This window comes from Salvelinus alpinus, chromosome 26 (assembly GCF_045679555.1).
Source record: "Salvelinus alpinus chromosome 26, SLU_Salpinus.1, whole genome shotgun sequence".
Taxonomy (NCBI): domain Eukaryota; kingdom Metazoa; phylum Chordata; class Actinopteri; order Salmoniformes; family Salmonidae; genus Salvelinus; species Salvelinus alpinus.
The window spans coordinates 23,272,207-23,297,188 of NC_092111.1; the positions used below are offsets into that span (position 1 = coordinate 23,272,207).

Sequence of the window (24,982 nt, forward strand, 5' to 3'; positions counted from 1 at the left end):
GTAAACTGCCTGCTACTCAGTTCTAAAAGCTAGAATGCATATAATTAGTAGATTTGGATAGAAAACACTCTGAAGTTTCTAAAACTGTTTGAATGATGTCTGTGAGTATAACAGAACTCATAGGGCAGGCAAAAACCTGAGAAAAAATCCAACCAGGAAGTGGGAAATCTGAGGTTTGTAATTTTTCAACTCTTTGCCTATCGAATATACAGTGTCTATGGGGTCATATTGCACTTCCTATAGCTTCCACTAGATGTCAACAGTCTTTAGAACCTTGTTTGATGCTTCTACTGTGAAGGAGGGGGGAATGGGAGCTGAATGAGTCAGAGGTCTGCCAGAGTGGCATGAGCTTGTCATGCGTGTGTAACCGATGTGAAATGGCTAGCTAGGTAGCGGTGGTGCGTGCTAGCAGCCTCTCAGTCGGTGACGTCACTTGCTCTGCAAAGGCCGCGGCTTTTGTGAAGCGATGGGTAACGATGCTTCGTGGGTGACTGTTGTTGATGTGTGCAGAGGGTCCCAGGTTCGTGCCCGTGTCGGGGCGAGGGGACAATCTAAAGTTAAACTGTTACATTGATGCTGTTGACCCGGACCACTGGTTGCTGCGGAAAAGGAGGTCGAAAGGGGGGTGAATGTAACCGATGTGAAATGGCTAGCTAGGTAGCTGTGGTGCGCGCTAGCAGCCTCTCAGTCGGTGACGTCACTTGCTATGAAACCTTGAAGTAGTGGTTCCCCTTGCTCTGCAAGGGCCGCGGCTTTTGTGGAGCGATGGGTAACGATGCTTCGTGGGTGACTGTTGTTGATGTGTGCAGAGGGTCCCTGGTTCGCGCCCGGGTCGGGGCGAGGGGACGCCATAAAGTTATACTGTTACACGCGTTCACGTGAGAGTTAGCTTGCAATTCTACAGACAAAGGAATTCTCCGGTTGGAACATTATTGAAGATTTATGATAAAAACATCCTAAAGATTGATTCTATACTTAGTTTGACATGTTTCTACGAACTGTAATATTACTTTTCGTCTGAACTTTCGCCTGGACCTGCCCGCGCGTCGTAAGTTTGGATTGTGTACTAAACGCAAGAACAAAAAGGAGGTATTTGGACATAAATGATGGACTTTATCGAACAAATCAAACATTTATTGTGGAACTGGGATTCCTGGGAATGCATTCTGATGAAGATCATCAAAGGTAAGTGAATATTTATAATGCTATTTCTGACTTGGTTGACTCCACAACATGGCGGATATCTGTATGGCTTGTTTGGGCTCTGAGCGCTGTACTCAGATTATTGCATGGTGTGCTTCTTCGGTAAAGCTTTTTTGAAATCTGACACAGCGGTTGCATTAAGGAGAAGTGTATCTAAAGTTCCATGCATAACACTTGTATTTTCATCAACATTTATGATGAGTATTTCTGTAAATTGATGTGGCTCTCTGCAAAATCCGCATGTTTTGGAAGCAAAACATTACTGAACGTAACGCGCCAATGTAAACTGAGATCTTTGGATATAAATATGAACTTTATTGAACAAAACATACATGTATTGTGTAACATGAAGTCCTATGAGTGTCATCTGATGGAGATCATCAAAGGTTAGTGATTCATTTTATCTCTATTTCTGCTTTTTGTGACTCCTCTCTTTGGCTGGAAAAATGGCTGTGTTTTTCTGTGACTATGTACTGACCTAACATAATCGTTTGGTGTGCTTTCGTCGTAAAGCCTTTTTGAAATCTGACACGTTGGCTGGATTCACAACAAGTGTAGCTTTAATTTGGTGTATTGCATGTGTGATTTCATGAAAGTTACATTTTATAGTAATTTATTTGAATTTGGCGCTCTGCATTTTCACTGGATGTTGGCCACGTTTTTCAGAGTCAGTAGAAAGGCCTTATTAGTGTCCTAAGTTTTCATAACTGTGACCTTAATTGCCTACCATCTGTAAGCTGTTAGTGTCTTAACAACCATTTCACAGGTGCATGTTCATTCATTTTTATGGTTCTTGAACAAGCATGGGAAACCGTGTTTAAACCCTTTACAATGAAGATCTGCGAAGTTATTTGGATTTTTACGAATTATCTTTGAAAGACAGGGTCCTGAAAAGGGCTGTTTCTTTTTTTGCTGAGTTTGTATACACTACTGTTCAAAAGTTTGGGGTCACTTACATTTACATTTTTACATTTAAGTCATTTAGCAGACGCTCTTATCCAGAGCGACTTACAAATTGGTGCATTCACCTTATGATATCCAGTGGAACAACCACTTTACAATAGTGCATCTAACTCTTTTAAGGGGGGGGGGGGTTAGAAGGATTACTTTATCCTATCCTAGGTATTCCTTAAAGAGGTGGGGTTTCAGGTGTCTCCGGAAGGTGGTGATTGACTCCGCTGACCTGGCGTCGTGAGGGAGTTTGTTCCACCATTGGGGTGCCAGAGCAGCGAACAGTTTTGACTGGGCTGAGCGGGAACTGTACTTCCTCAGAGGTAGGGAGGCGAGCAGGCCAGAGGTGGATGAACGCAGTGCCCTTGTTTGGGTGTAGGGCCTGATCAGAGCCTGAAGGTACGGAGGTGCCGTTCCCCTCACAGCTCCGTAGGCAAGCACCATGGTCTTGTAGCGGATGCGAGCTTCAACTGGAAGCCAGTGGAGAGAGCGGAGGAGCGGGGTGACGTGAGAGAACTTGGGAAAGTTGAACACCAGACGGGCTGCGGCGTTCTGGATGAGTTGTAGGGGTTTAATGGCACAGGCAGGGAGCCCAGCCAACAGCGAGTTGCAGTAATCCAGACGGGAGATGACAAGTGCCTGGATTAGGACCTGCGCCGCTTCCTGCGTGAGGCAGGGTCGTACTCTGCGAATGTTGTAGAGCATGAACCTACAGGAACGGGTCACCGCCTTGATGTTAGTTGAGAACGACAGGGTGTTGTCCAGGATCACGCCAAGGTTCTTAGCACTCTGGGAGGAGGACACAATGGAGTTGTCAACCGTGATGGCGAGATCATGGAACGGGCAGTCCTTCCCCGGGAGGAAGAGCAGCTCCGTCTTGCCGAGGTTCAGCTTGAGGTGGTGATCCGTCATCCACACTGATATGTCTGCCAGACATGCAGAGATGCGATTCACCACCTGGTTATCAGAGGGGGGAAAGGAGAAGATTAATTGTGTGTCGTCTGCATAGCAATGATAGGAGAGACCATGTGAGGATATGACAGAGCCAAGTGACTTGGTGTATAGCGAGAATAGGAGAGGGCCTAGAACAGAGCCCTGGGGGACACCAGTGGTGAGAGCACGTGGTGCGGAGACAGATTCTCGCCACGCCACCTGGTAGGAGCGACCTGTCAGGTAGGACGCAATCCAAGCGTGGGCCGCGCCGGAGATGCCCAGCTCGGAGAGGGTGGAGAGGAGGATCTGATGGTTCACAGTATCAAAGGCAGCCGATAGGTCTAGAAGGATGAGAGCAGAGGAGAGAGAGTTATCTTTAGCAGTGCGGAGCGCCTCCGTGACACAGAGAAGAGCAGTCTCAGTTGAATGACTAGTCTTGAAACCTGACTGATTTGGATCAAGAAGGTCATTCTGAGAGAGATAGCGGGAGAGCTGGCCAAGGACGGCACGTTCAAGAGTTTTGGAGAGAAAAGAAAGAAGGGATACTGGTCTGTAGTTGTTGACATCGGAGGGATCGAGTGTAGGTTTTTTCAGAAGGGGTGCAACTCTCGCTCTCTTGAAGACGGAAGGGACGTAGCCAGCGGTCAAGGATGAGTTGATGAGCGAGGTGAGGTAAGGGAGAAGGTCTCCGGAAATGGTCTGGAGAAGAGAGGAGGGGATAGGGTCAAGCGGGCAGGTTGTTGGGCGGCCGGCCGTCACAAGACGCGAGATTTCATCTGGAGAGAGAGGGGAGAAAGAGGTCAAAGCACAGGGTAGGGCAGTGTGAGCAGAACCAGCGGTGTCGTTTGACTTAGCAAACGAGGATCGGATGTCGTCGACCTTCTTTTCAAAATGGTTGACGAAGTCATCAGCAGAGAGGGAGGAGGGGGGAGGAGGGGGAGGAGGATTCAGGAGGGAGGAGAAGGTGGCAAAGAGCTTCCTAGGGTTAGAGGCAGATGCTTGGAATTTAGAGCGGTAGAAATTGGCTTTAGCAGCAGAGACAGAAGAGGAGAATGTAGAGAGGAGGGAGTGAAAGGATGCCAGGTCCGCAGGGAGGCGAGTTTTCCTCCATTTCCGCTCGGCTGCCCGGAGCCCTGTTCTGTGAGCTCGCAATGAGTCGTCGAGCCACGGAGCAGGAGGGGAGGACCGAGCCGGCCTGGAGGATAGGGGACATAGAGAGTCAAAGGATGCAGAAAGGGAGGAGAGGAGGGTTGAGGAGGCAGAATCAGGAGATAGGTTGGAGAAGGTTTGAGCAGAGGGAAGAGATGATAGGATGGAAGAGGAGAGAGTAGCGGGGGCAGCACTTATAAATGTCCTTGTTTTTGAAACAAAAGCAAATGTTTTTGTCCATTAAAATAACATCAACTTGATCAGAAATTCAGTGTAGACATTGTTAATGTTGTAAATGACTATTGTAGCTGGAAACGGCAGATTTTCTTATGGAATATCTACATAGACGTACAGAGGCCCATTATCAACAACCATCGCTTCTGGGTTCCAATGGCACGTTGTGTTAGCTAATCTAAGTTTATCGTTTTAAAAGGCTAACTGATCATTAGAAAACCCTTTTGCAATTATGTTAGCACAGCTGAAAGCTGTAGTGCTGATTAAAGAAGCAATAAAACTGTCCTTTAGACTAGTTGAGTATCTGGAGCATCAGCATTTGTGGGTTCGATTACAGGCTCAAAACGGCCAGAAACAAAGAACTTTCTTCTGAAACACGTCAGTCTGTTCTTGTTCTGAGAAATGAAGGATATTCCATGTGAGAAATTGCCAAGAAACTGAAGATCTCGTACAACGCTGTGTACTATTCCCTTCACAGAACTGCACAAACTGGCTCCAACCAGAATAGAAAGAGGAGAGGGAGGCCCCGGTGCACAACTGAGCAAGAGGACAAAAACATTAGAGTGTCTAGTTTGAGAAACAGACGCCTCACAAGTCCTCAACTGGCAGCTTCATTAAATAGTACCCGTAAAACACCAGTCTCAACGTCAACAGTGAAGAGGCGACTCTGGGATGCTGACAGAGTTCCTCTGTCCAGTGTCTGTGTTCTTTTGCCCATTTTAATCTTTTCATTGGCCAGTCTCAGGTTTCAAGCATCTGGTCAGCAATACCTGGTTTTGAGTCAACATATTCTGACAGCGGTGACGAATGATGTCTTAGGCCAACCAGAACACAGGCGGTAAAATGAAGTAAAGACAAACCTCCAGTGACAGTAATCACACATAAATAAACATCTCCAAAACAGTTGGATGAATGGTCAAAGACTTTGAAGCATCCACGAGACGTGGGTATGAAGACACGGGACCATTTGAAGCGTTATAAGAAACTCTACAATCTACGTCCTTATGATGGGTTACAGTTATTAGCCTTTGTTTTGAACAACCATGAACATGGTGTACTTGAAGAAAATGTTTATAGAGCTGTGGGTGGAGAAGAGCATGATGTGGCTGATGGATGGAGAGCCACACATGTTTTCCTTAAGGGTCTGACCAATGCAACCACCAATTGGGGAGAGGTAACCAAATGTGTCCAAAAACCAAAAGAACAGTTTGTTGAATTTAAAGAAATGTTTAGAGCAGAGGTGGATAGACACAGTGGGTTACCTGACATGGAAGATGAAGATACACTCAATTCCTCCAAAAATGGGGCAATCACCCATCAGCTGATGCAATCCATGCATGATGATTTGCGGAAAAATTTTGTTTCCACAAATAATGACTGGGAGAGACAAAACTACGGTGACATCATCGACAGACGGTCACGACTGGACAGAGACATCAATCAACATAATAAACCGGCTGTTATCAGAGATGTGCAGGTTCTGAGTGAAACCAACAACATTATTCGTTCAGCAGAAGAGAAACCACAATTTTATTATTGTGGGATTTCTGGTCACTGGCAACGAGAATGTCGGCAAAGAAAATGTGTCCTTATGAGGAATGTCCAGGAGAAGCAGGTTCCGTCTAAGTGAAAATGGAAACAGGACAACAGCCCCAACAACATAAGGCTGATGTAGAAATGTAAGAAGCTCTCTCTGGCTCAGCAGCAGAGTTTGCTGGATGCTGTGGAGGTAACTAACAGACCCCCTCTTACATCCCATCTCAGTTGGTGTAAATATGAAATCGGATGGAATACATGTGAACATGATGGTTAACAACTTTGCAGTATATTTTTTTGTAGATACGGGTGCTGAAGTCACTGTATTGCCCATATCTTATGCAAAACATATGTCCTCAGTACACGGGCAAGAAGATGAGAGCAACAGGTATGGGGGAGGGGAAACAGATATGAAACAGACCAAACCATTATCAATTTATATTGGTCCAATGAAGGTTGATGCAGGAATGTGGATAGGCTCATTTGAACAACCTATTTTAGGCCCTGATGTTATTATGCAACTTGACTCTACACTGAACATCTCTGAAGGAAAGGTGATGTGGAAAATTAGACAACTGCAGGGATCTACAGTTCAGAACCATCCTATTTGGACTACAAAGAAAAATGAGTGTGGAACTTTGGATACGGTACCAGTGTGCTTGACAGGTGTTGCCCCATCTTGCACAAAACAATATCCCATTAGCAAAGAAGCTTTGGCCGCTACTAAAGTAGTGATTAAAGATCTATGGGACATGGGGTTAGTTGAAAAGACACATTCTGCCTCTAATAGCCCAGTAGGGCCAGTGAAAAAAACAAGTGGTGACTGGCTAGTGACAGTGGACTACAGGAATGTAAATGAAGCCATATCCAAGCTCACTCCACTGGTGGCTGACACTTCAACCATTTTCTCCTCATTGTCACCTGCTCACTCTGTGTTCTCAGTCATTGATATGGCTAATGGGTTCTGGTCGGTACCCTTACATCCAGAGGTCCATCCATGGCTTGTTTTTTCTGTGGACGGTCAACAGTATCAGTGGACTAGGACTCCGATGGGCCTTCATAATAGTCCTTCCATTTACCATCAGGCATTGCAGAGACATCTCTAAGATCTTCTTCCGCCGATGTCATCTGTTGTCATACAATATGTTAATGATATATTGTTGGTATCAGAAGATGAGGAAACACATGCTAAGGATCTAAAATCACTGTTAGACCACTTGCATGCCAAAGGCCATAAAGCTAGCCCTAAGAAAACCTGTGATTGCATGTGTTAGAGACGATTTGGACATATTTGTATAAAAGACAGAACATAGAGAGCTCCATGTACGTTTGTGTAATATATTAAATATGAATGTATATGATGAAATATTAGGTACGTACCTTTATGATTTATATTTACCTGATTGAGATATATTCATTTGTTGTTAGTTTAACTTAGTTTTCTGCTGGGTGGACTCCTTCACCGACATTGCACAACCCCTTAACGTCCTCCTCAAGGGAGACCCTGATTCAAAAGACTTTTCACGGAAGAACAGAAAGAGGTTTTTGGCTAACTCAAGCTAGCTCTGTCATCAGTGCTGGCTTTGGAAATTCCGGACTCAGGGCAACTAACCGTTCACCATCTTTGTGGCTGAAAAAGATGGCTACATGACCTCAGTGCTGACACAAGACCATGGTGATGTGATGTTGGGATGGGGACCCTGTCTCAGAGCTATGCAGGCTACTTACGTCACTGTGTCGATGGTGGCATCGCTTGTTCTCGACCAACATCTTACCATCAAGTGTCCACATGCTGTTCATATTCTTTTGACAATGACTCGAGCTGCACAGGTCACAGTTGGAACAAATGGTCAACCATGTTGGAGGCTCCTAACATCATCATACAACGTGGCACACCATGTAATCCAGCTAATCTGATGCTTCCTCCAGATACCACATGACTTGAACACGACTGTTGTGAGTTGGTTTTGGATCAGCTCTCTGATGGGTTTACTAAGAGTAATCTGTTGGAAAACCCTGAGTTTATCTTATACACAGACGGTTCAAGCATTGTGGAGGGGGGTGTGAGGAAGGCAGGCTGGGCAGTTACTACAATGGAAATGTGATAGTGACAGGCATGTTACCGGCAGGAATATCAGCACAGGTGGCGTAGTTGGTGGCTTTGACAGCATGTAAACAGCATGTAAACAAGCTGAAGGAAAAACATGATTTTGGAAAAATATGGAAAAGCAGAGGATTCATGACATCACTGGGAGCTCCTGTGAAGAATGGACCAGAGGTGATGGCTCTACTGAATGCTCTCCAGTTACCTGGACAAGTTGCGATTTTGAAAATGAAAGCACATGGAAAAATCTTTACAGAGGAGAGTGAAGGTAATGATATGGCTGACAGAGCTGCCATGGCGGCTGCCAAGAGAACACCTCTGTCACCTAAACTGATTAGGAATTACACCTTGAATACATTGCAACACATTAGAGACATGCAAAGCAGTACACCAAAAGATGAAGTGTGGGAATGGATGGCTGCAGGGTGCAAACTCAATCAAGAAGGTGTGTGGAAATACAACCTGAGATGTGTAGCGCCAAATGCACTCTTACCCTACGTGGTGACACAGATCCACTCTTTGGGACACATTGGTGTGGACAAGGTCGTTTATCGTTTTGTGGGCAAATGGTGGAATCCTGGTGTGCGGAAAGAGGCTGAGGCTGTCGGGGCGAATTGCAACATTTGTATGGAAAACACCATCAAGGGACGAGTGAAAGTACAGACACGACGAGCGCCTGCCCTACCAGGACCCTTCAGACATCTACAGCTTGATTACATCCCGCTGCCTAAATGTAAAGGACAGGAAGATTTGCTGGTCGTTGTTGATCGTTTCTCGCGATGGGTTTTATGCTTACTGCTAATGTGTTTTTATACTGTATATTTTCATGTTTTCTAAAAATACATTTTAAGTATATTTCTTTTTAAATGGTCTAGGGAGGAGTGTAAGAAGCCTACCCTACTAAGCCTAACCTACTAAGAAAGGAACAGCACAACACACAGCTAAAATCCTGATTTGAGAAATCATTTCCCGATGGGGATTTCAGGAACAATTAAATTTCGACCAAAGGCACTCATTTCACAGAAAAAGTGTCAGGAGGTAGACTGGCAACTACACTGCCCTTACCATCCTCGATCGAGTGGGCAGGTAGAAAGCACAAAACAAGTTTTGAAAGAGAGAATTTCAAAGATGCATCAAAGAAGGGATAGCATGGCCGGATGCATTGCCTAAGGTATTATGTATTATACGGGCAACACATAACAAAACCACAGGGTTGAGTCCTTTTGAGGTCGTCACAGGTCGACCAATGCCACTACCAGGCATGTTAGATTTGAGAAAAGCAGACGTTCACTTTTTGAGTGACACAATGCTTAACTATTGCATACAACTCTCTAATGCGTTAGGGGAAGCAGACAAACAAGTAAAAAAGGCGTGGGGAATAACTCCTGAGGGGGGACAGGACATAGTACCAGGACAGTTGGTGATGGTAAAAAAAAAAAATGTAACAGACATTACGACCAAAATGGGAAGGTCCTTATCAAGTTTTGCTCATAACGAGGTCAGCAGTAAAAGTCCAGGGAAAATCACAATGGATACATGTCACTCATTGCAAGGTTGTCCATTTCGATGACAAAGCGGAGCCTGGAGAATAAAGAACTGATTGATTAGCAATCGGGGGTCAATCTCAGGTGAAGAAGCATAGTAAGATGATCAGAACCTGATAAGCTTCTATGTTGTACACCAGTCACCATATTAGGGAAATCTAGGTGAAATGTCCAACTTTTTCCAGAAAATTGGGACATGCTTACTTATGGAAATCTATGTGAAATATCAAATTCTCTTGAAACCAGGACATGTTACTTTCACTTTTTTGTTTCCTTCGTTACAGGTTATGGTAATCTATCGACTGAAGCAATATGCCTTGACCGATAGACTGTACCTGAAACGATACAAGATCACCGGTGAAGTGTTCATTAGAGACGTCCTTATCAACCAGTGGAACGGAAGAATAATTCCTCACTACAGGCAGACTGTCAGAACATGATCTCTAATAGTTATCTATGTGGGACTGATACCAGTGTGGAAGAGCTGGTCACTTTTAAAGGACTTGGTGAATGATTACCTTGCCAATAGGACGATAGAATATTATTGTCTTGCAGACAAATTTTTGGGGGGGTGAGTTTCCTCCTAATACAGGATGTGGTAGGAATCGTAAGGGACATCATCATTACACCTGGTAATACTTATTTTCTGTAACTTTCTTTGAAATCTATTTCTTATTGTAACAGCAAGTAAAATATGCCCTTTGTGTTTTATAGAAATGCAAGGTGTTTAATGTGAATGATTTATGCTTACTGCTAATGTGTTTTTATACTGTATATTTTCATGTTTTCTAAAAATACATTTTAAGTATATTTCTTTTTTAAATGGTCTAGGGAGGAGTGCAAGAATATTTAGAAGATAAATACACAATACAGAGGACTAAAGGTCAAGAGGACTAAAAGTCATTAGAGTACTAAAGGTCAAGAGGGAATTAACAATCAATGGAAATAGTGTTTTTTCAGTAATAGGGAATTAATCATCAATGGGTCAGAGACATGGGAGGAACAACCACAGGCTAGGGTTGGATTATAAACTACATCCTGTCTCTTTGTTCTGTGGAGAGAATCACTGAGGACAGGGGAGAATGAACATCTACCTCAACATCTATGATTTGTCCTCTTTGAATAAACCTATTTTTCTCCCTCCGATTTGCCTTGGTCTGTGTTATTGAAGAGTAACATCAACTGCTAACAAACTCAACCAAAAATAAAAGTTAAAGAATGGGATTAAGCTATTGGGATTGAGCTATTGGCTCAGATGGAACTATCCAAGCAGTATTTACATTTCCTTTTAAATGTTGATATTTGGTTGCATTGTCAACCAAACAGAATTCTATATTACTTTTGTAATAGAGTAAATAGCCTAAAGTTAATGTAACATTCAACCTTAAAATGAGTAACACATCCATGTCAACATTTTGTAGGTTACTGTCACGATACATTTTTTCTTATATAATGCGTGCATGTTCAAGATGGCCTGCTTAGGTCATTGCGGGTCTGTGGAGATTTACAATTGCTGTAAAAATCTCTGCAGAAACTTGAACGGCATTGATCACTTGCACCATGTACTTTAAATCTAATCTCAACTGCAATCCAGGTCTCTCTCTCTCTGCTCTCTCGCTTCGCTCTCTCTCTGTGTCTGTTGGTCTCTGCGTCTGTCTCTCTCTGTTAACTCCTGCATTTTTAAACAGACCTGCAGGTAATTGGGTCAGTGTCCAGAATGCACACACAAACACACAGGCCTGGATGATCATTTCTGGAACTCTAACCTTCTTCTACCTTGATATGACCTTGCTTTCAATCTGGTGAGAATCTAATGATTTAACCAAGTTCAACAGCTGTTAGCTAGAGGCAAGATGGCAGCACACTGCTACAACTACAAATAAACGGCATGCAACGAGAGGTACAGCGCTAAAACCATGGCAACCAACTGGGGCTGTTATTTTAAAATGGAGGAATTCATTCCCATTCTTCTTCTATACTCTTCTCCTCCACTCCTCATCCTCTCTTCCTTCTGTCCAGATAATTGCAGCCTTTCTCACTGCTAATGAAAAACAGCAGTGCCACAGAGTCATCACTGTATGTGTTTACCTGAGTGACACATAGGGGAAAGGCGAGGGGGGAAGAAACAGCGGAAACAGAGAGACGGAGTGAGGGAGGGAATACAGTGAAAGAGAAAAAGGTGATATGCACTCCGTCTCTCTTCCTCCATTCTGTTTTGTCTGTTACTAGGCAACACCTGCAGGCATGGGCTAAATAAAGCCTTGCACCAGCCACTCACCCCCTCCCTCTTCAACCCCCTTTTCTATTTCCATCCTTCATCTCTCTCCCTTACCGCCTCTCTCGCTCCCAGTATTCATTCCTCTCTCACCACCATAATCTCTAACCCCATCTTATTCTCCCTCACCCCCTCCCTCCATCCCTCTCCATCCTTTTCTCACCCCTCAGCTTCAAATTGTCCCTGAGACAAAAGCAGAGGATATCCACAGCACGGCCTTGAACCTTCAGAGCTACCTTGGCAGTTTGTTTGTCATGTTCTACCATGAATGCAGAACACATTTTCCTTGACAGCTTCTTTTCTCTCTGACCGTGATTTCTGAAGAACGACTATTAGATAGAGGGAAACCAACAGTAGAGAGAAGAGTAAGGAGGTAAACCCTGTGGACCCTGCTAGCTGAATCTCTACAGGAAATAAACCCCATCACCATGGAGACTAGTCAGCAACAGGAACCAGATATTGTTAACAATGGTCTGTGATTATCCCAATGACATGAGACACCTGTTCTAGAGCATTTATACTGAACTAAAATATAAATGCAACAATTTCAAAGATTTGACTGAGTTACATATAAGAAAATCAGTCAATTGAAAGAAATTCATTAGGCCCTAATCTATGGATTTCACATGACTGGGAATACAGATATGCATCTGTTGGGTCCCAGATATATTGAAAAAAGGCAGGGGCGTGGATCAGAAATCCAGTCAGTATCTGGTGTGGCCATTTGCCTCATGCAGCACGACATCTCCTTCGCATAGAGTTGATCAGGCTGTTGATTGTGGCCTGTGGAATGTTGTCCCACTCCTCTTCAATGGCTGTGTGAAGTTGCTGGATATTGGCGGGAACGTGTACATTGATCCAGAACATCCCAAACATGCTCAATGGGTGACATATCTGGTGATTATGCATGCCATGGAAGAACTAGGACATTTCCAGCTTCCAGGAATGCTTGCAACATGGGGCTGTGCATTACCATGCTGAAACATGAGGTGATGGTGGCGGATGAGCCTCAGGGTCTCATCACTGTATCTCTGTGCATTCAAATTGCCATCGATAAGATGCAATTGTGTTCGTTGTCCGTAGCTTATGCCTGCCCATAAAGTAACCCCACCACCACCACCATGGGGGGACTCTGTTCATAACGTTGACATCAGAAAACCACTCGCCCACACAACATCATACACGTGGTTTGCGTTTGAGGCCAATTGGACGTACTGACAAATTCTCTAAAATGACGGAGGTGGCTTGTTAGACAAATTAAAATTCAATTCTCTGGCAACAGCTCTGGTGGATATTCCTGCAGTCAGCAGGCCAATTGGACACTCCCTAAAGACTTGAAACACTTCTGCATTGTGTTTGTCACACAACGCCAATGTACATTTCAGAAGGGCCTTTTATTATCCCTAGCACAAGGTGCACCTATGTAATGAGCATGCTGTTTAATATGCCACACCTGTCAGGTGGATTGATTAACTTGGCGAAGGAAAATGCTCACAAACAGGGATGTAAACAAATCTGTGCAAAAAAGTTGAGAAATAAGCTGTTTGTGCATATGGAACATTTCTGGGATCTTTTATTTCAACTCATGAAACATGGGACCAACACTTTACATGTAGTGTTGATATTTTTGTTCAGTGTACCTCAATTATATTAAAGTGCTCTGTTCTTGGGCATATGGTCACTATGGTGGTCTCTGTAGACAAATGCAGAGAAATGTCTTTTTGGGGTTTAAACCACAAATCCTGTATTTTCGCAGAAGATGAGTCAGAGAGCTAAAGCTGCATTACAAATGACACGTAAATCCATGCAAATCTGTGTGTGTGTGTTTAAGGTCTGTATGGGTGAATTTAAGTGGAAGCGTGTGGACTAAAAGTATTTAGCATTTTGAAATGTCTGTGTTAGCCTGTAGCCACATGTGTGTGTGTGTGGAGGCTGAGTGGGATTTGACTTAATCCAAACATGAAACAAGCTCTATCCCCAAATGCCTCCACTCCATGTGAATCTGTGAGTTGCGTAAGGGCATCAATTATAAAATCCGAAACATATATTAATATCCACGAGCCAAGGCTTGCAGTCTGAGAGCATGCAACAGCAACAGATTGGAGAAGAGGAGAGCGAAGAGGAAAGGAGTTTGGAAGGAGGGGAGTGGATGAGGAAAGAAGAGGAGGTGAACGGAGAGGACGAGGGAAGTGGAAACAGGGGAAGGAGGTTGGGTAGGCAAAGCGTGGAAAGGGTGATATGAGGAGATTCTGTTCGCTTGCTTGATTCTGTGTTGATGGTTCAGCCTAATGAAAACAAGTGACGGACCAAACAATGGGAGGAAGTGCACTAGATAGACAATAGGGTTTTGATACAGCCATTTCAATGGCATTTGAAAATGGCTAACGTAAGACGAAGTACACTCATCTCAGATGTATTTACAGTAACTGAGAAGGTTTTGGGTGTTTAGAATAGCAAACATGGTGGATTGTCTTGGTCTCGAGAGACCATTTGATTAAAGTGCCTGTCTGGAACACTTAGGGTCCAGAGCTTGAAGCAGAGGCCTGCTTTAAAAGCTCAGTCACAGGAGAGAGCAAGAGATTAGAAGAGAAAATAGGGGGAAAGTAGAAATGGATAAACAAAAGGTGTGAGGAGAAAGAGAGGAAGGTAGGGGGGAATAGTGGAGGGAGGTTAGAGAGCAGAGAGAGAGAAATTAGGAATGAAGTTACAGTAAAGAGCGAGGTAGAAGGCGTAGGAAGTGAATGATGTGTTCCTACAGGGGACATGTTATTATGGTATTAGTGAGCTGGCACAGAGAGCTGCAGCTAAAAGGCACTGGGCATCACTCATTCTGACAAAGCAGAGTACGGTACACACAGACAAGTTCCTCCCTGTTTAATACTCTCAAAACGCCACACATCCATGACAACTAGTCAACGTACCAGATGACACCTGATTTCCCAGTGCACTACTTTTGACCAAGGCCCATTGGGGTTTGGTCAAAGGTAGTGGTATTAAACTAAATTGGTAATATGGTGCCATTTGGGACATAGACCTGCAGTTGGTCTTCAGTCTCCCTCTTCCTCCAAGCCCACACCCCTCTCATACATCACCTTTTCAGTCTCCCTCTTCCTCCAAGCCCACACCCCTCTCATACAGCACCTTTTCAGTCTCCCTCCAAGCCCACATCCCCCATACTGCACCTTGTCAGTATCCCTCTAGCACAGGGGTGTCAAACTCATTCCATCGAGGCCCTGGTGTCTGCTGGTTTTAGGTTTTTCCTTTCAATTAAAAGACCTAGACAACCAGGTGAGGGGAGTTCCTTACTAATCAGTGACAATCAAGTACAAGGGAGGAGCAAAAACCCGCAGACACTCAGCCATCTGTGGAATGAGTTTGACACGTGCTCCAGCACCTCTCCCTCCCATATTTCCCCCTATATTTTGTCCATTCTATAATGTTCCCTCTTCCTTATGTCTCCACTAGTTCCAGAGACAGCATGAAAGAAGAGGGGAAGAAAAGGGATGAGAAGGACAAGTATTCTTTCTCTGTTCTACCTCTTCCAGTTCCAGTGAGAGGAGGATGGAGGAAGAAGAGGATGGAATGAGAAAAGCAAGTGTATTCTTTCTTTTCCTCTCTTCCAGCTGCAGTGAGAGGTGAGGGGGCTGCACGGGCGTCATGACTCCTGTCATCATGGCAGCAGAGATGGGTTAGAAACAGGAGATGTATGGCTGATGGTGTGTGTGTATGGTTGGTTGTGTGATATGACGCAGTTAAGTCATCATAGCAACCACCTACATGTGTACGTGTGCGAGTTTGAGCTTGTGAAGCAGAGTTGGGGTTGAGATTATATTTCAATGCACTTCAGAGACTTTATATGACTTTAATACTTTTAATCAATTCCACCTTTCTTCTTACTTACAATGATAAAAAATGAAATGGCCATTAAGAGAAACCTTCAAACATGCACAATAAGAAAAGAAACAACACTCTCTCCATGTTTTGCCAGTGGAGTTGTTTTGTTCAAATAAAACCGACAATAAAAAATAAAAGTCACTAAAGCATTGAAGCACACCAAGTCTGGGGGAGCATGGAAGAGTCCACATGCCCTGTCTAGGAGGGGTGGCCATTCTGCTATGGCAGTGGTTTCGAAGTACTACTGAGCTACCCAACACCCCTCTTCCCTCTCACGTTTGGTCTAGCTCTAGTCTGGCCAGCACCTCTTCCTCCCTCCTCCGTGTATCTTACTAGTCTAAAGTGGTTTCTCAACCCCTCTTCTCCATCTGCAAAAACATGGGTGACAACATGGTGGATGACCTCCAGTTCATTAACATCAGTGCAGCCAAAGAGAGGAAAACTTGTTAAGACTATTGAGATACACATTTCTTTCTACTCCTCTCAGGTGCTGGTCAAAATCTCCCCTCCTCCCTCCCTCTCATCTCCTTTCAGGTTCTCGTCACCTCGATTTTCACCTCTCAACTCCTGTTTTGTGCTGACATCTTTATTCCCATTCTCCGTCTCCCCCTCTCCCTCCTTCACCTCCTTCTCTTCCTCCCTGGGTCCTTGCCCCTGTTTGTCTCTGAATACCTCGACCCCCAGCATGCGGAGGTAGTGGAACCTCTCGTTGCGGGGCACGAAGGCTCTGATGGAGGTCTTGCCTCTCCAGCCACACAGCTCTATAGGACACTGAGGACCATCAGTGTTACTGAGGAAAGAGAGGGAGAGGACGGTGAGGGAGAGCGGGGGTAGAGGGAGAGGACGGTAAGGGAGTGGGGGGGGTAGAGGGAGAGGACGGTGAGGGAGTGGGGGGGTAGAGGGAGAGGACGGTAAGGGAGTGGGGGGGGTAGAGGGAGAGGACGGTGAGGGAGAGCGGGGGTGAGAGGGAGGTCAGGGTGAATTCTCTGATAACAGATAATATAACACACACAGACAGGCAAACAAAATGGACACTTACCTATTGTCAGGCCGGTATTTTAACACAATGCTGCCCATTCCTGTGGAAACAGAGGAAAACATGAAGGACTTACTAGTAATACAGACATGAATGGGCCAACACCCAACATGGCCTTAGACACAGATCATTGCTTTCCAGTTGAGAACACACACCCATCTTCTTGGCCTGTTGGTGAGCATCTTCCTCCAGTTTGCTGAGGTACGGGTTCTCCTGAGTCAGTAGAATCTTAATGTCCTCAACACTCACTGTGATCATCCTGGAGCGGATGTAGGGAAACAGAGTATAGATACCCTGGAGGAGGAGAGCAGAATGAGGAGAGCAGAATGAGGAGAGCAAGGATTGAATGCGCGCGTGTGCGCATGCACCTACCTCCTGGGCTAGTCTGAAGGCACAGCCAAACTCCTCCCCGTCGCTGTTGCGAGACCACACCTTCACCCCTGTGTTGATCACCTGCAAAACACACAAAATAATGACTGTTTCAGCAACATATTTACAATTGCTTCTCATTTCAACATTGTCATTGTTGTTTTCAATAATAGTGATGACAGTTTCTAGATTTCTTTGGTTATGCAAATATTTGTTTATTAGGTCAAATTGCTCCAATTAGGAGATGGCCACTTCAAATAAACCATTGCTTTTAAGAAAACAAAATACTTTCTCTCATCATTGAGCCAGAACCCTGTTAAGTATGTTGCTTGTATGTCAGTATGTGTGCAGTTCTGGGAACCGTCTGGTGATGGACTCGGCCTGTCTGTTACTACTGCTTACCTGGAGGCTGATCTGAACTTGGGTCAGGTCTAAACATCAAAACATCAGAAAGGAGGGGGGAGATACATAGGGAGAGGGAGATACATAGGGAGAGGGAGATACATAGGGAGAGGGAGATACATAGGGAGAGGGAGATACATAGGGAGAGGGAGATACATAGGGAGAGGGAGATACATAGGGAGAGGAGGAGGGAGATACATAGGGAGAGGAGGATACATAGGGAGAGGAGGATACATAGGGAGAGGAGGATACATAGGGAGAGGAGGATACATAGGGAGAGGAGGATACATAGGGAGAGGAGGAGGGAGATACATAGGGAGAGGAGGAGGGAGATACATAGGGAGAGGAGGAGGGAGATACATAGGGAGAGGAGGAGGGAGATACATAGGGAGAGGAGGAGGGAGATACATAGGGAGAGGAGGAGGGAGATACATAGGGAGAGGAGGAGGGAGATACATAGGGAGAGGAGGAGGGAGATACATAGGGAGAGGAGGAGGGAGATACATAGGGAGAGGAGGAGGGAGATACATAGGGAGAGGAGGAGGGAGATACATAGGGAGAGGAGGAGGGAGATACATAGGGAGAGGAGGAGGGAGATACATAGGGAGAGGAGGAGGGAGATACATAGGGAGAGGAGGAGGGAGATACATAGGGAGAGGAGGAGGGAGATACATAGGGAGAGGAGGAGGGAGATACATAGGGAGAGGAGGAGGGAGATACATAGGGAGAGGAGGAGGGAGATACATAGGGAGAGGAGGAGGGAGATACATAGGGAGAGGAGGAGGGAGATACATAGGGAGAGGAGGAGGGAGATACATAGGGAGAGGAGGAAGGAGATACATAGGGAGAGGAGGAGGGAGATACATAGGGAGAGGAGGGGGAAAAGGAAAGGGCGAAAAGGGGGGGGGGGGGGGCGCGACAAGGAGAGGTGGGGAGAGCGACAAGGAGAGGAGGGGAAATAGACAAAGAGCGGAATGGGGGGGTTCTCTGTCTGCTTGAATGCACACACACGGCCACCTGTGCAGGAGCTGAGTGTACTAGGGGGATTTGGGATGAAAAGGATCCCATCTGTTACCTGGACTCCCCTTGATGGGCTGGCAGTGACACACACACAGTTGGTGTTAGGCAGCGCGCCACATTGTTCCTTAGAGAACATACAGTCTCTCACACACACACACACACCTTCATTCGCTCACTGTTGTTGAGCATGACGTTGCGTAGCTCCTTGGAAACCATGTACAGATGTCTCTTCTTTCCCTCGTGGGTTCTGGTCAGAACGTTTATCTTAGGGAAGTCTGGAGACAGGTCATAGAATGACCTGCAAAACACACATTAACGGAATAGATCAACAACCAGGGATCAATCAAAACATGTAAAGGTAATACCATCTATGCTTGGTCAAAACATTGTCACCTCTGTACAGATAATGCTGATATCGAGCAGCTGCTTACATAGGCTACACAATCCACCAGACACCAAACACACTCACTCTATCGGGGGGAAGACCGGGTCGTCTTCAGTGAGGAAGACAAAGGGGTCTTCTTTAAAACCATGTCTCTTCATCTTTTTATTCGGAGGAGGCCTGGAACACAGAACAGAGTCAGAATACACACTCTTCCCTCCCACCCCTCTCTTTCTCTCAACTTACCCACACACGTTGGGTTCCTTGGTCTGATCGCCTGCCTCTTTGGGCGAGTCCTCTCCTGCCTCCTTCCCTCCATCTCTCTCTCCATCCTCCAAGGGCATCTCAGGAAGAGGGGTTTCCACTGGAGAGTCCTCTGGCTGGGGCACGGAGCTGGATGACTGCTCCTTCCTCAACTGGAGAAAGATGTTAAAGTGAACTATGATCCGGGAACTTCTCTGTGGTATATGAGCTACCGGATGGTGTTGCCTTCCATCCGTGAGTGTGTGGCCGTGCATGTACATGTGTGTGTACCTTGGGGAATCTTCTGTTCCAGGGCATGGGGGCTTTTTTGACCAGGACAGCTACAAAGAAGCCTCCCGTGTTCTGGTGATGGGGCAGGATCCTCATACTGAATACACACATACGTATACACGGTATATACAAAGATTAGAGGCAACAGCACCCTCTGCTGGTAGAAATCAAATCAACACAAACCAGCAACACTTCACAGGGATTTGAAAGTCTGTCCAGCTTTTAATTTTTAATCTCATTAGCATTAGGTATGCAGCTGTGTGCACAGGTGTAGCAAATACATGTACATGATTGTCATGACTGACATTTTAGGCATATTCTAACCAAATAAAGTGGGGCCTATGTGTTTGTGTGCAGGTGTGTACGCAGGTGAGTGTACCATCTCTCCAACTTCATATTGGCCAGTTTCTCTGTGTCTGTGGGAGGGAACATGGTGGGTCTGATCTGTGTGTGGCGGTTGGCTGGCACCTCGGACCAGTCCTTATACCACTGACCCTCCTTAGTCATCAACTAGAGATGGAAGGAAAGATGGTGAGAGAGATTAAGTGTGTGTGAGAGGTAGCTGTTGGAGGGAGAGGAGGGGATGGGAGAGAGCGCAAAAGACTCAGTTATAAAACGGGCTAAATCTGTATTCAAACTGACATGGTGGTGGAATATCACGACTATTGTAGTGGCTAGACTGTCAGGCCTATCAAGTACCTCTAGTAGTCGCTAGCAGTGATTAATAGGCATGAGGTGGCGGTCATGTGTTCCAACAGTTATATACCTTCCATTTGGTGACTCCAGGCATCCATTTTAACCCTGGGAGATCAACTGACGCATCTGCTAACTCTAACGCACCTGGAGATAGACAAAGAGGCAGACAGAGGCAGTTATCACCTGTGTGTGTGTGACACTGTATTTGTGTGTGCATGCATGCGTGTGTGTTACCTTCACTCTTCTCCAGTAGCGTTGCTATGACAGCTTCGTCCTCTATAGGGTTGAGTGAACAGGTAGAGTAGACCATCCTCCCTCCTACAGCTAGCTGCTCCACACCACGCACTGCTATACGGATCTGGAGACTGGAGACACACACAGGTTATCACACACACACACACACATACATATACACGCACCTGCTCTCTCTCTCCTCACCCATGGAGATGCAGGCTGTTACTGGTGGTCCATTTCTTCCACACATCAATGTTCTTCCTCATGGTGCCATCTCCACTGTAGAAACACACACAGAATACTTTACTTTTTAGCAACACACTTGAGAAAAATTCAAAATTGGAGTTTGTCAGCTTCCCTGGATCATTAACTACACATTAGCTTTCCCAGACAGACAATCCAACAATGTGGTTACAGGAGATCGCCATCTCTCCTGTCTCATTCTTGTGGTCACCTTTTCTTCCCCTAATAAAAACAAAACAAGCAGTAGCCTACCCAGTGCAGCCACCAATCATAAATCAGACAGAAGAGCCAATCATAAGACACAGGGTAGAACCATGAGGTTGATATCTCTCCATATATCTGACTGTCTACACATCATGTCAAGTTTTGACTGTCCAATACCAAACCCCCAGATTTTCCTTTGCCCCCCACCTTTCTCCCCTACTTCTCTCAATCACTATTTACTTCCTTCTCTCAGCTAAACAGGTAACCAGGTTAACTCTTTGTTCACCTGCAGGGGACATCGCAGAGGATGCGGTCGTAGAACAGTGTGCCCTTCTGTCCGTCCTCCGTGTCTATCTGTAGTCTGGGGATGCAGGAGGCATCATGGTTCACCACCATGATACAGGGGCTGTTCAGTCTCTTAGCCTGGTGCACCAGCAGGTAACAACGCTTGTTGTCCACGTCGTTGGCTATCACAAAGCCCTCTGAAGGGGGAAGAGGGAGAGAAAGAAAGAGGGGGAGATGATGTTCAGGATTACAATGCTTTGTTACAGTGTTTCACATTTTAGTCATTTTGCAGATGCTCTTATCCAGAGAGACTTACAGGAGCAATTAGGGTTAAGTGCCTTGCTCAAGGGCACAGACAGATTTTTCTCCTACTCTGCTCGGGGATTCGAACCAGCAATGTTTTGGTTACTGTCCCAATGCTCTTAACCGCTATCTTTTCTGTCACAAAGTAACAGAAAAGATACAGTCAGCAACGTACCGCCCTGTCCATTGGGCCACAATTCAGATACTCCAATGCATCAGGTGTGTGTTACATTTTCTACAGATTTGATTCTGTGCGTGCGCGCGCGGGTTACCTGGGAAGGGTACGTCCATATCAGAATGGAGCATCTCAATCAACTGCACCGTCTTAGATCCAGGAGCAGCACACATGTCCAGAATCTACCCACAGAAATACAGGTACACTATAATGTTCCAAGGTTTAGGGTCTAGGGACAGAATCTACCCACAAAAACACAATAATGTTCCCAAATTTAGGGTCTAGGGACCGAAATGGAAGCAGGTCTTGGCCAGAAAGGCGTCCAGTGTATCGTTTACCTTGTGGTGGGGCTCAATCTTCATCAGCAGAGGAGGGATCATACTTACAGCCTCCTGTCTGCTGATGTTACCCTGTAGAGACCAACGTAGAGAAAGAAACACCACAGTACATAAGGCAGCCATACAGCTAAGAAACCATCGAGATCCTATTAAATTACTTTCTAATTCTTAAATAACACTCAAGACTTCCTCACCGACTCGGTCTCGCTGACCAGGAACTGATGGAACTTCTCCAGGAGAGGAGACTTCCTCAGGATCTTCCTGCTCATGTTGGTGTGCCACGCTAGCTCATCTGGGTACCTACACACACACACACACACACACAATTACAGCAGATGACCCTTTGTGTGTGTGTGTGTGTGTGTGTGTGTGTGCATACGTACCAGCTCAGAGGCTGAGGAGCCTCTATCTTCTGCCCGTCGATCTCTACCTCCTGGATCTCCTTGAAGTACTTGTTCTTCAGACAGTGGAGGATCTCCTTGGCATGGCTACATCATATCAAAGTTTATTTGTCACGTGCGCCGAATACAACAGGTGTAGACCTTACAGTGAAATGCTTACTTACAGGCCCTAACCAACATTGCCATTTTTAAGTAAAAAAATAGGTATTAGGTGAACAATAGATAGGTAAAGAAATAAAAACAGTAAAAAGACAGTGAAAAATACCAGTAGCGAGGCTATATACAGGCACCGGTTAGTCGGGCTAATTGAGGTAGTATATACATGTAGGTATGGTTAAAGTGACTATGCATATATGATAAACAGAGAGTAGCAGTAGCGTAAAAGAGGGGTTGGCGGGTGGTGGGAAACAATGCAGACCCGGCCAGGTCTCTGACCTCCTTCGGCATCTGCAAACTTAATGATGGTGTTGGAGTTGTGCCTGGCCATGCAGTCGTGGGTAAACAGGGAGTACAGGAGGGAACTGAGCACGCACCCGAGGGGCTCCAGTGTTGAGGATCAGCGTGGCGGATGTGTTGCTACCTACCCTCAACACCTGGGGGCAGCCCGTCGGGAAGTACATGGGGACAACCCAATGGACAATCCTTTTTAATACACTTAGAGGTTTAACAGAGTGGTGTTTTGGAAAGCAATCTTCATAAGTATGAATCCTGACGTAGACCAAGAGTAGCCTAGTCCTAGACCTGTGTCTGCTGCCTCGCTAACCCCCCTATGGTCATTGTCATGTCAAATTATCATGAACACAAACAAATCTGGGACCAGGCTAAAACAAGAGTAGGAGTGTATAAATCATCATCCCTTTACAAAACATCTAAAGAGGTACATTTCAACTAACAGTTTGTCACCTCACCTACAGGGCGAGAAAGACCACTTCCATCTGTGCCATAGAGGATCCAGAGTCCATGGATGTATTTATTAGTGCACACTAACAAAAAAAACATCTGGCAAACAAGAGTTTCTATTGGACAAATTTAGATAGGTCCCTCCATGTTCGTTATTGTTTACTTCCTAGTGAATACACCCCTGACCACTTGGCAGAGGTCTAGCTTAGTAGCTTCCCTTCCGTACCTCTTGTATCCAGTGATGCGGATGGTGGCGGGCAGCGGTTCTCTCATAGCCTCCATGAACTGGTCAAACTCCCCCTCTGGCACCAGGCCCAGCTCCTGGTAGTATGCCTCAAACAGCTTGTTCTCCTTGATGATGTCAGCATAGCCTGCACCCCAACCCTACAGGACAGAGATATGGGAGGAGAGGGAAGACGCCAGGCGACAGGGGGAGGAGAGCAGATGAGGGGGGAACCGAAGAGGAGACATGGGAGGAGAGGAATGGATGGGGGTAAAGTGAAGTGTGAAGAGGATGTGGGTTTTCTGAATTGCAGCTTCAGATGGATAGATATTGATATAGTTTACTATCATAGTACAATAGCTATAACCTTGTCCCAGATCTGTTTTTACTGCATAGCCAACTCCTTGACATGCCAGCACAAACATCTGGGACCAAGATAAAATAGCTAGCTAGCTAGCTACACATAGCTATGTCAACAAGTCATTATAAGCAATGAGTTGTGCAGTAGCAATCAAATCAAAGTTGCTGGGGAGAAATTAAATCTCTTTGACTCGGCATACAATAATTTGAGGTGACCTAGGCAAGTTAGCTACAGTACGCTAAATTAGCCGGCTAGCTATGAAGAGCTATCAAAACTTACAGCATTGTCCCGGTTATCCCTTCCACCAGGCTTGCTATTATTTTGATGCTCCTTCTTTCTCAGTCGACTTCTCTTCCCCATTTTGGAAACACACACCACTCTAAATATGAACCTGCGAAGCAACGTTCTGGTGTAGCTAAATGTATTTTACTAACAGGATGATTGAAATGCGAATGGTACTGCACTCGTGTTCTGTTTCTGCGACTGACGCACACATGTGAGACAGGACCCCAGTTTATAGGTAGCGATGTATTAGCCTGAGAAATAGAAAATATCAGTGCAACATTTTGGCCAACTAAAACCAAAAACACACTCAAATATATTTTCGTTTTGGAGCTAGTCAGACAGTGACCAATGATAAGCTTTTTTTGTGTGTGCACGAATACCCCTTCCTCCAAACAATAAATAAAGGAGCCTGACTCATAATGAACCAATCGAGTCACTTTATTTTGCATCGTCATTATCTAGCCAATTGAAAATGGATACAACGTTATTCAACTACAAGGTGTGTTCAGGAGAAACCACCATAAACTATAAGCTATAAACTAAGTATATAGCCATTGCTCCTTGTTTCCTTAACTGGCGATGAATCAACGATATAGTCCGTAGCTTATTCCTCGCCAGTTAAGGAAACAAGGGGCAATGGCTATATACTTTTTTTTTTAAACGACAGTTTGGATAAATATGTAATGGAATTCATCTAAATTTACTGTCATTTCATCTTTTTACCAGTGTGGTGGTTTCTCCTGAACACACCTTGTAGTTGAATAACGT

General features: G+C 45.2%; 2 protein-coding genes across 3 annotated transcripts in view; one reads left to right on the forward strand and one right to left on the reverse strand.

The window, feature by feature from the left end:
- LOC139554967 (ubiquitin-conjugating enzyme E2Q-like protein 1) overlaps window positions 1–10,767 on the forward strand; it is a 57,169-nt gene extending 46,402 nt beyond the window's left edge. The window contains exon 3 of one of the 2 annotated variants that reach the window (XM_071368296.1): window positions 9,939–10,767. In XM_071368296.1, the coding sequence (XP_071224397.1) occupies window positions 9,939–10,094 (156 nt within the window). In that variant the 3' untranslated portion in view covers window positions 10,095–10,767. The remainder of the gene's footprint in view (window positions 1–9,938) is intronic. The other variant, XM_071368295.1, reaches the window with a different exon arrangement.
- A 5,010-nt stretch (window positions 10,768–15,777) lies between these two features.
- nsun2 (NOP2/Sun RNA methyltransferase 2) lies at window positions 15,778–24,424 on the reverse strand. Its single transcript, XM_071368299.1, has 19 exons — window positions 24,209–24,424; window positions 23,572–23,729; window positions 22,428–22,532; window positions 22,239–22,344; window positions 22,045–22,116; window positions 21,804–21,888; window positions 21,230–21,425; window positions 20,701–20,775; window positions 20,497–20,627; window positions 20,333–20,406; window positions 19,946–20,076; window positions 19,567–19,663; window positions 19,279–19,448; window positions 19,120–19,212; window positions 18,813–18,948; window positions 17,232–17,312; window positions 17,015–17,153; window positions 16,863–16,902; window positions 15,778–16,613 (listed from the first exon to the last, which is right to left on the reverse strand). Exons 1-19 carry the CDS (start codon window positions 24,287–24,289, stop codon window positions 16,307–16,309), a joined length of 2,277 nt encoding a protein of 758 aa, XP_071224400.1. The 5' UTR covers window positions 24,290–24,424; the 3' UTR covers window positions 15,778–16,306.
- Between the last annotated feature and the right edge of the window lie 558 nt (window positions 24,425–24,982).

What these genes read in the sequence shown, in the direction of transcription:
- nsun2 (XM_071368299.1), bottom strand. Translation starts at nt 24,289, where the DNA reads ATGGGGAAGAGAAGTCGACTGAGAAAGAAGGAGCATCAAAATAATAGC. An exon ending in GGGATAACCGGGACAATGCT is followed by an intron (nt 23,730 to 24,208) that starts GTAAGTTTTGAT and finishes TCTGTCCTGTAG; the next exon opens with GGTTGGGGTGCAGGCTATGC. An exon ending in TATGGACGTACCCTTCCCAG is followed by an intron (nt 21,426 to 21,803) that starts GTAACCCGCGCG and finishes TTCCCCCTTCAG; the next exon opens with AGGGCTTTGTGATAGCCAAC.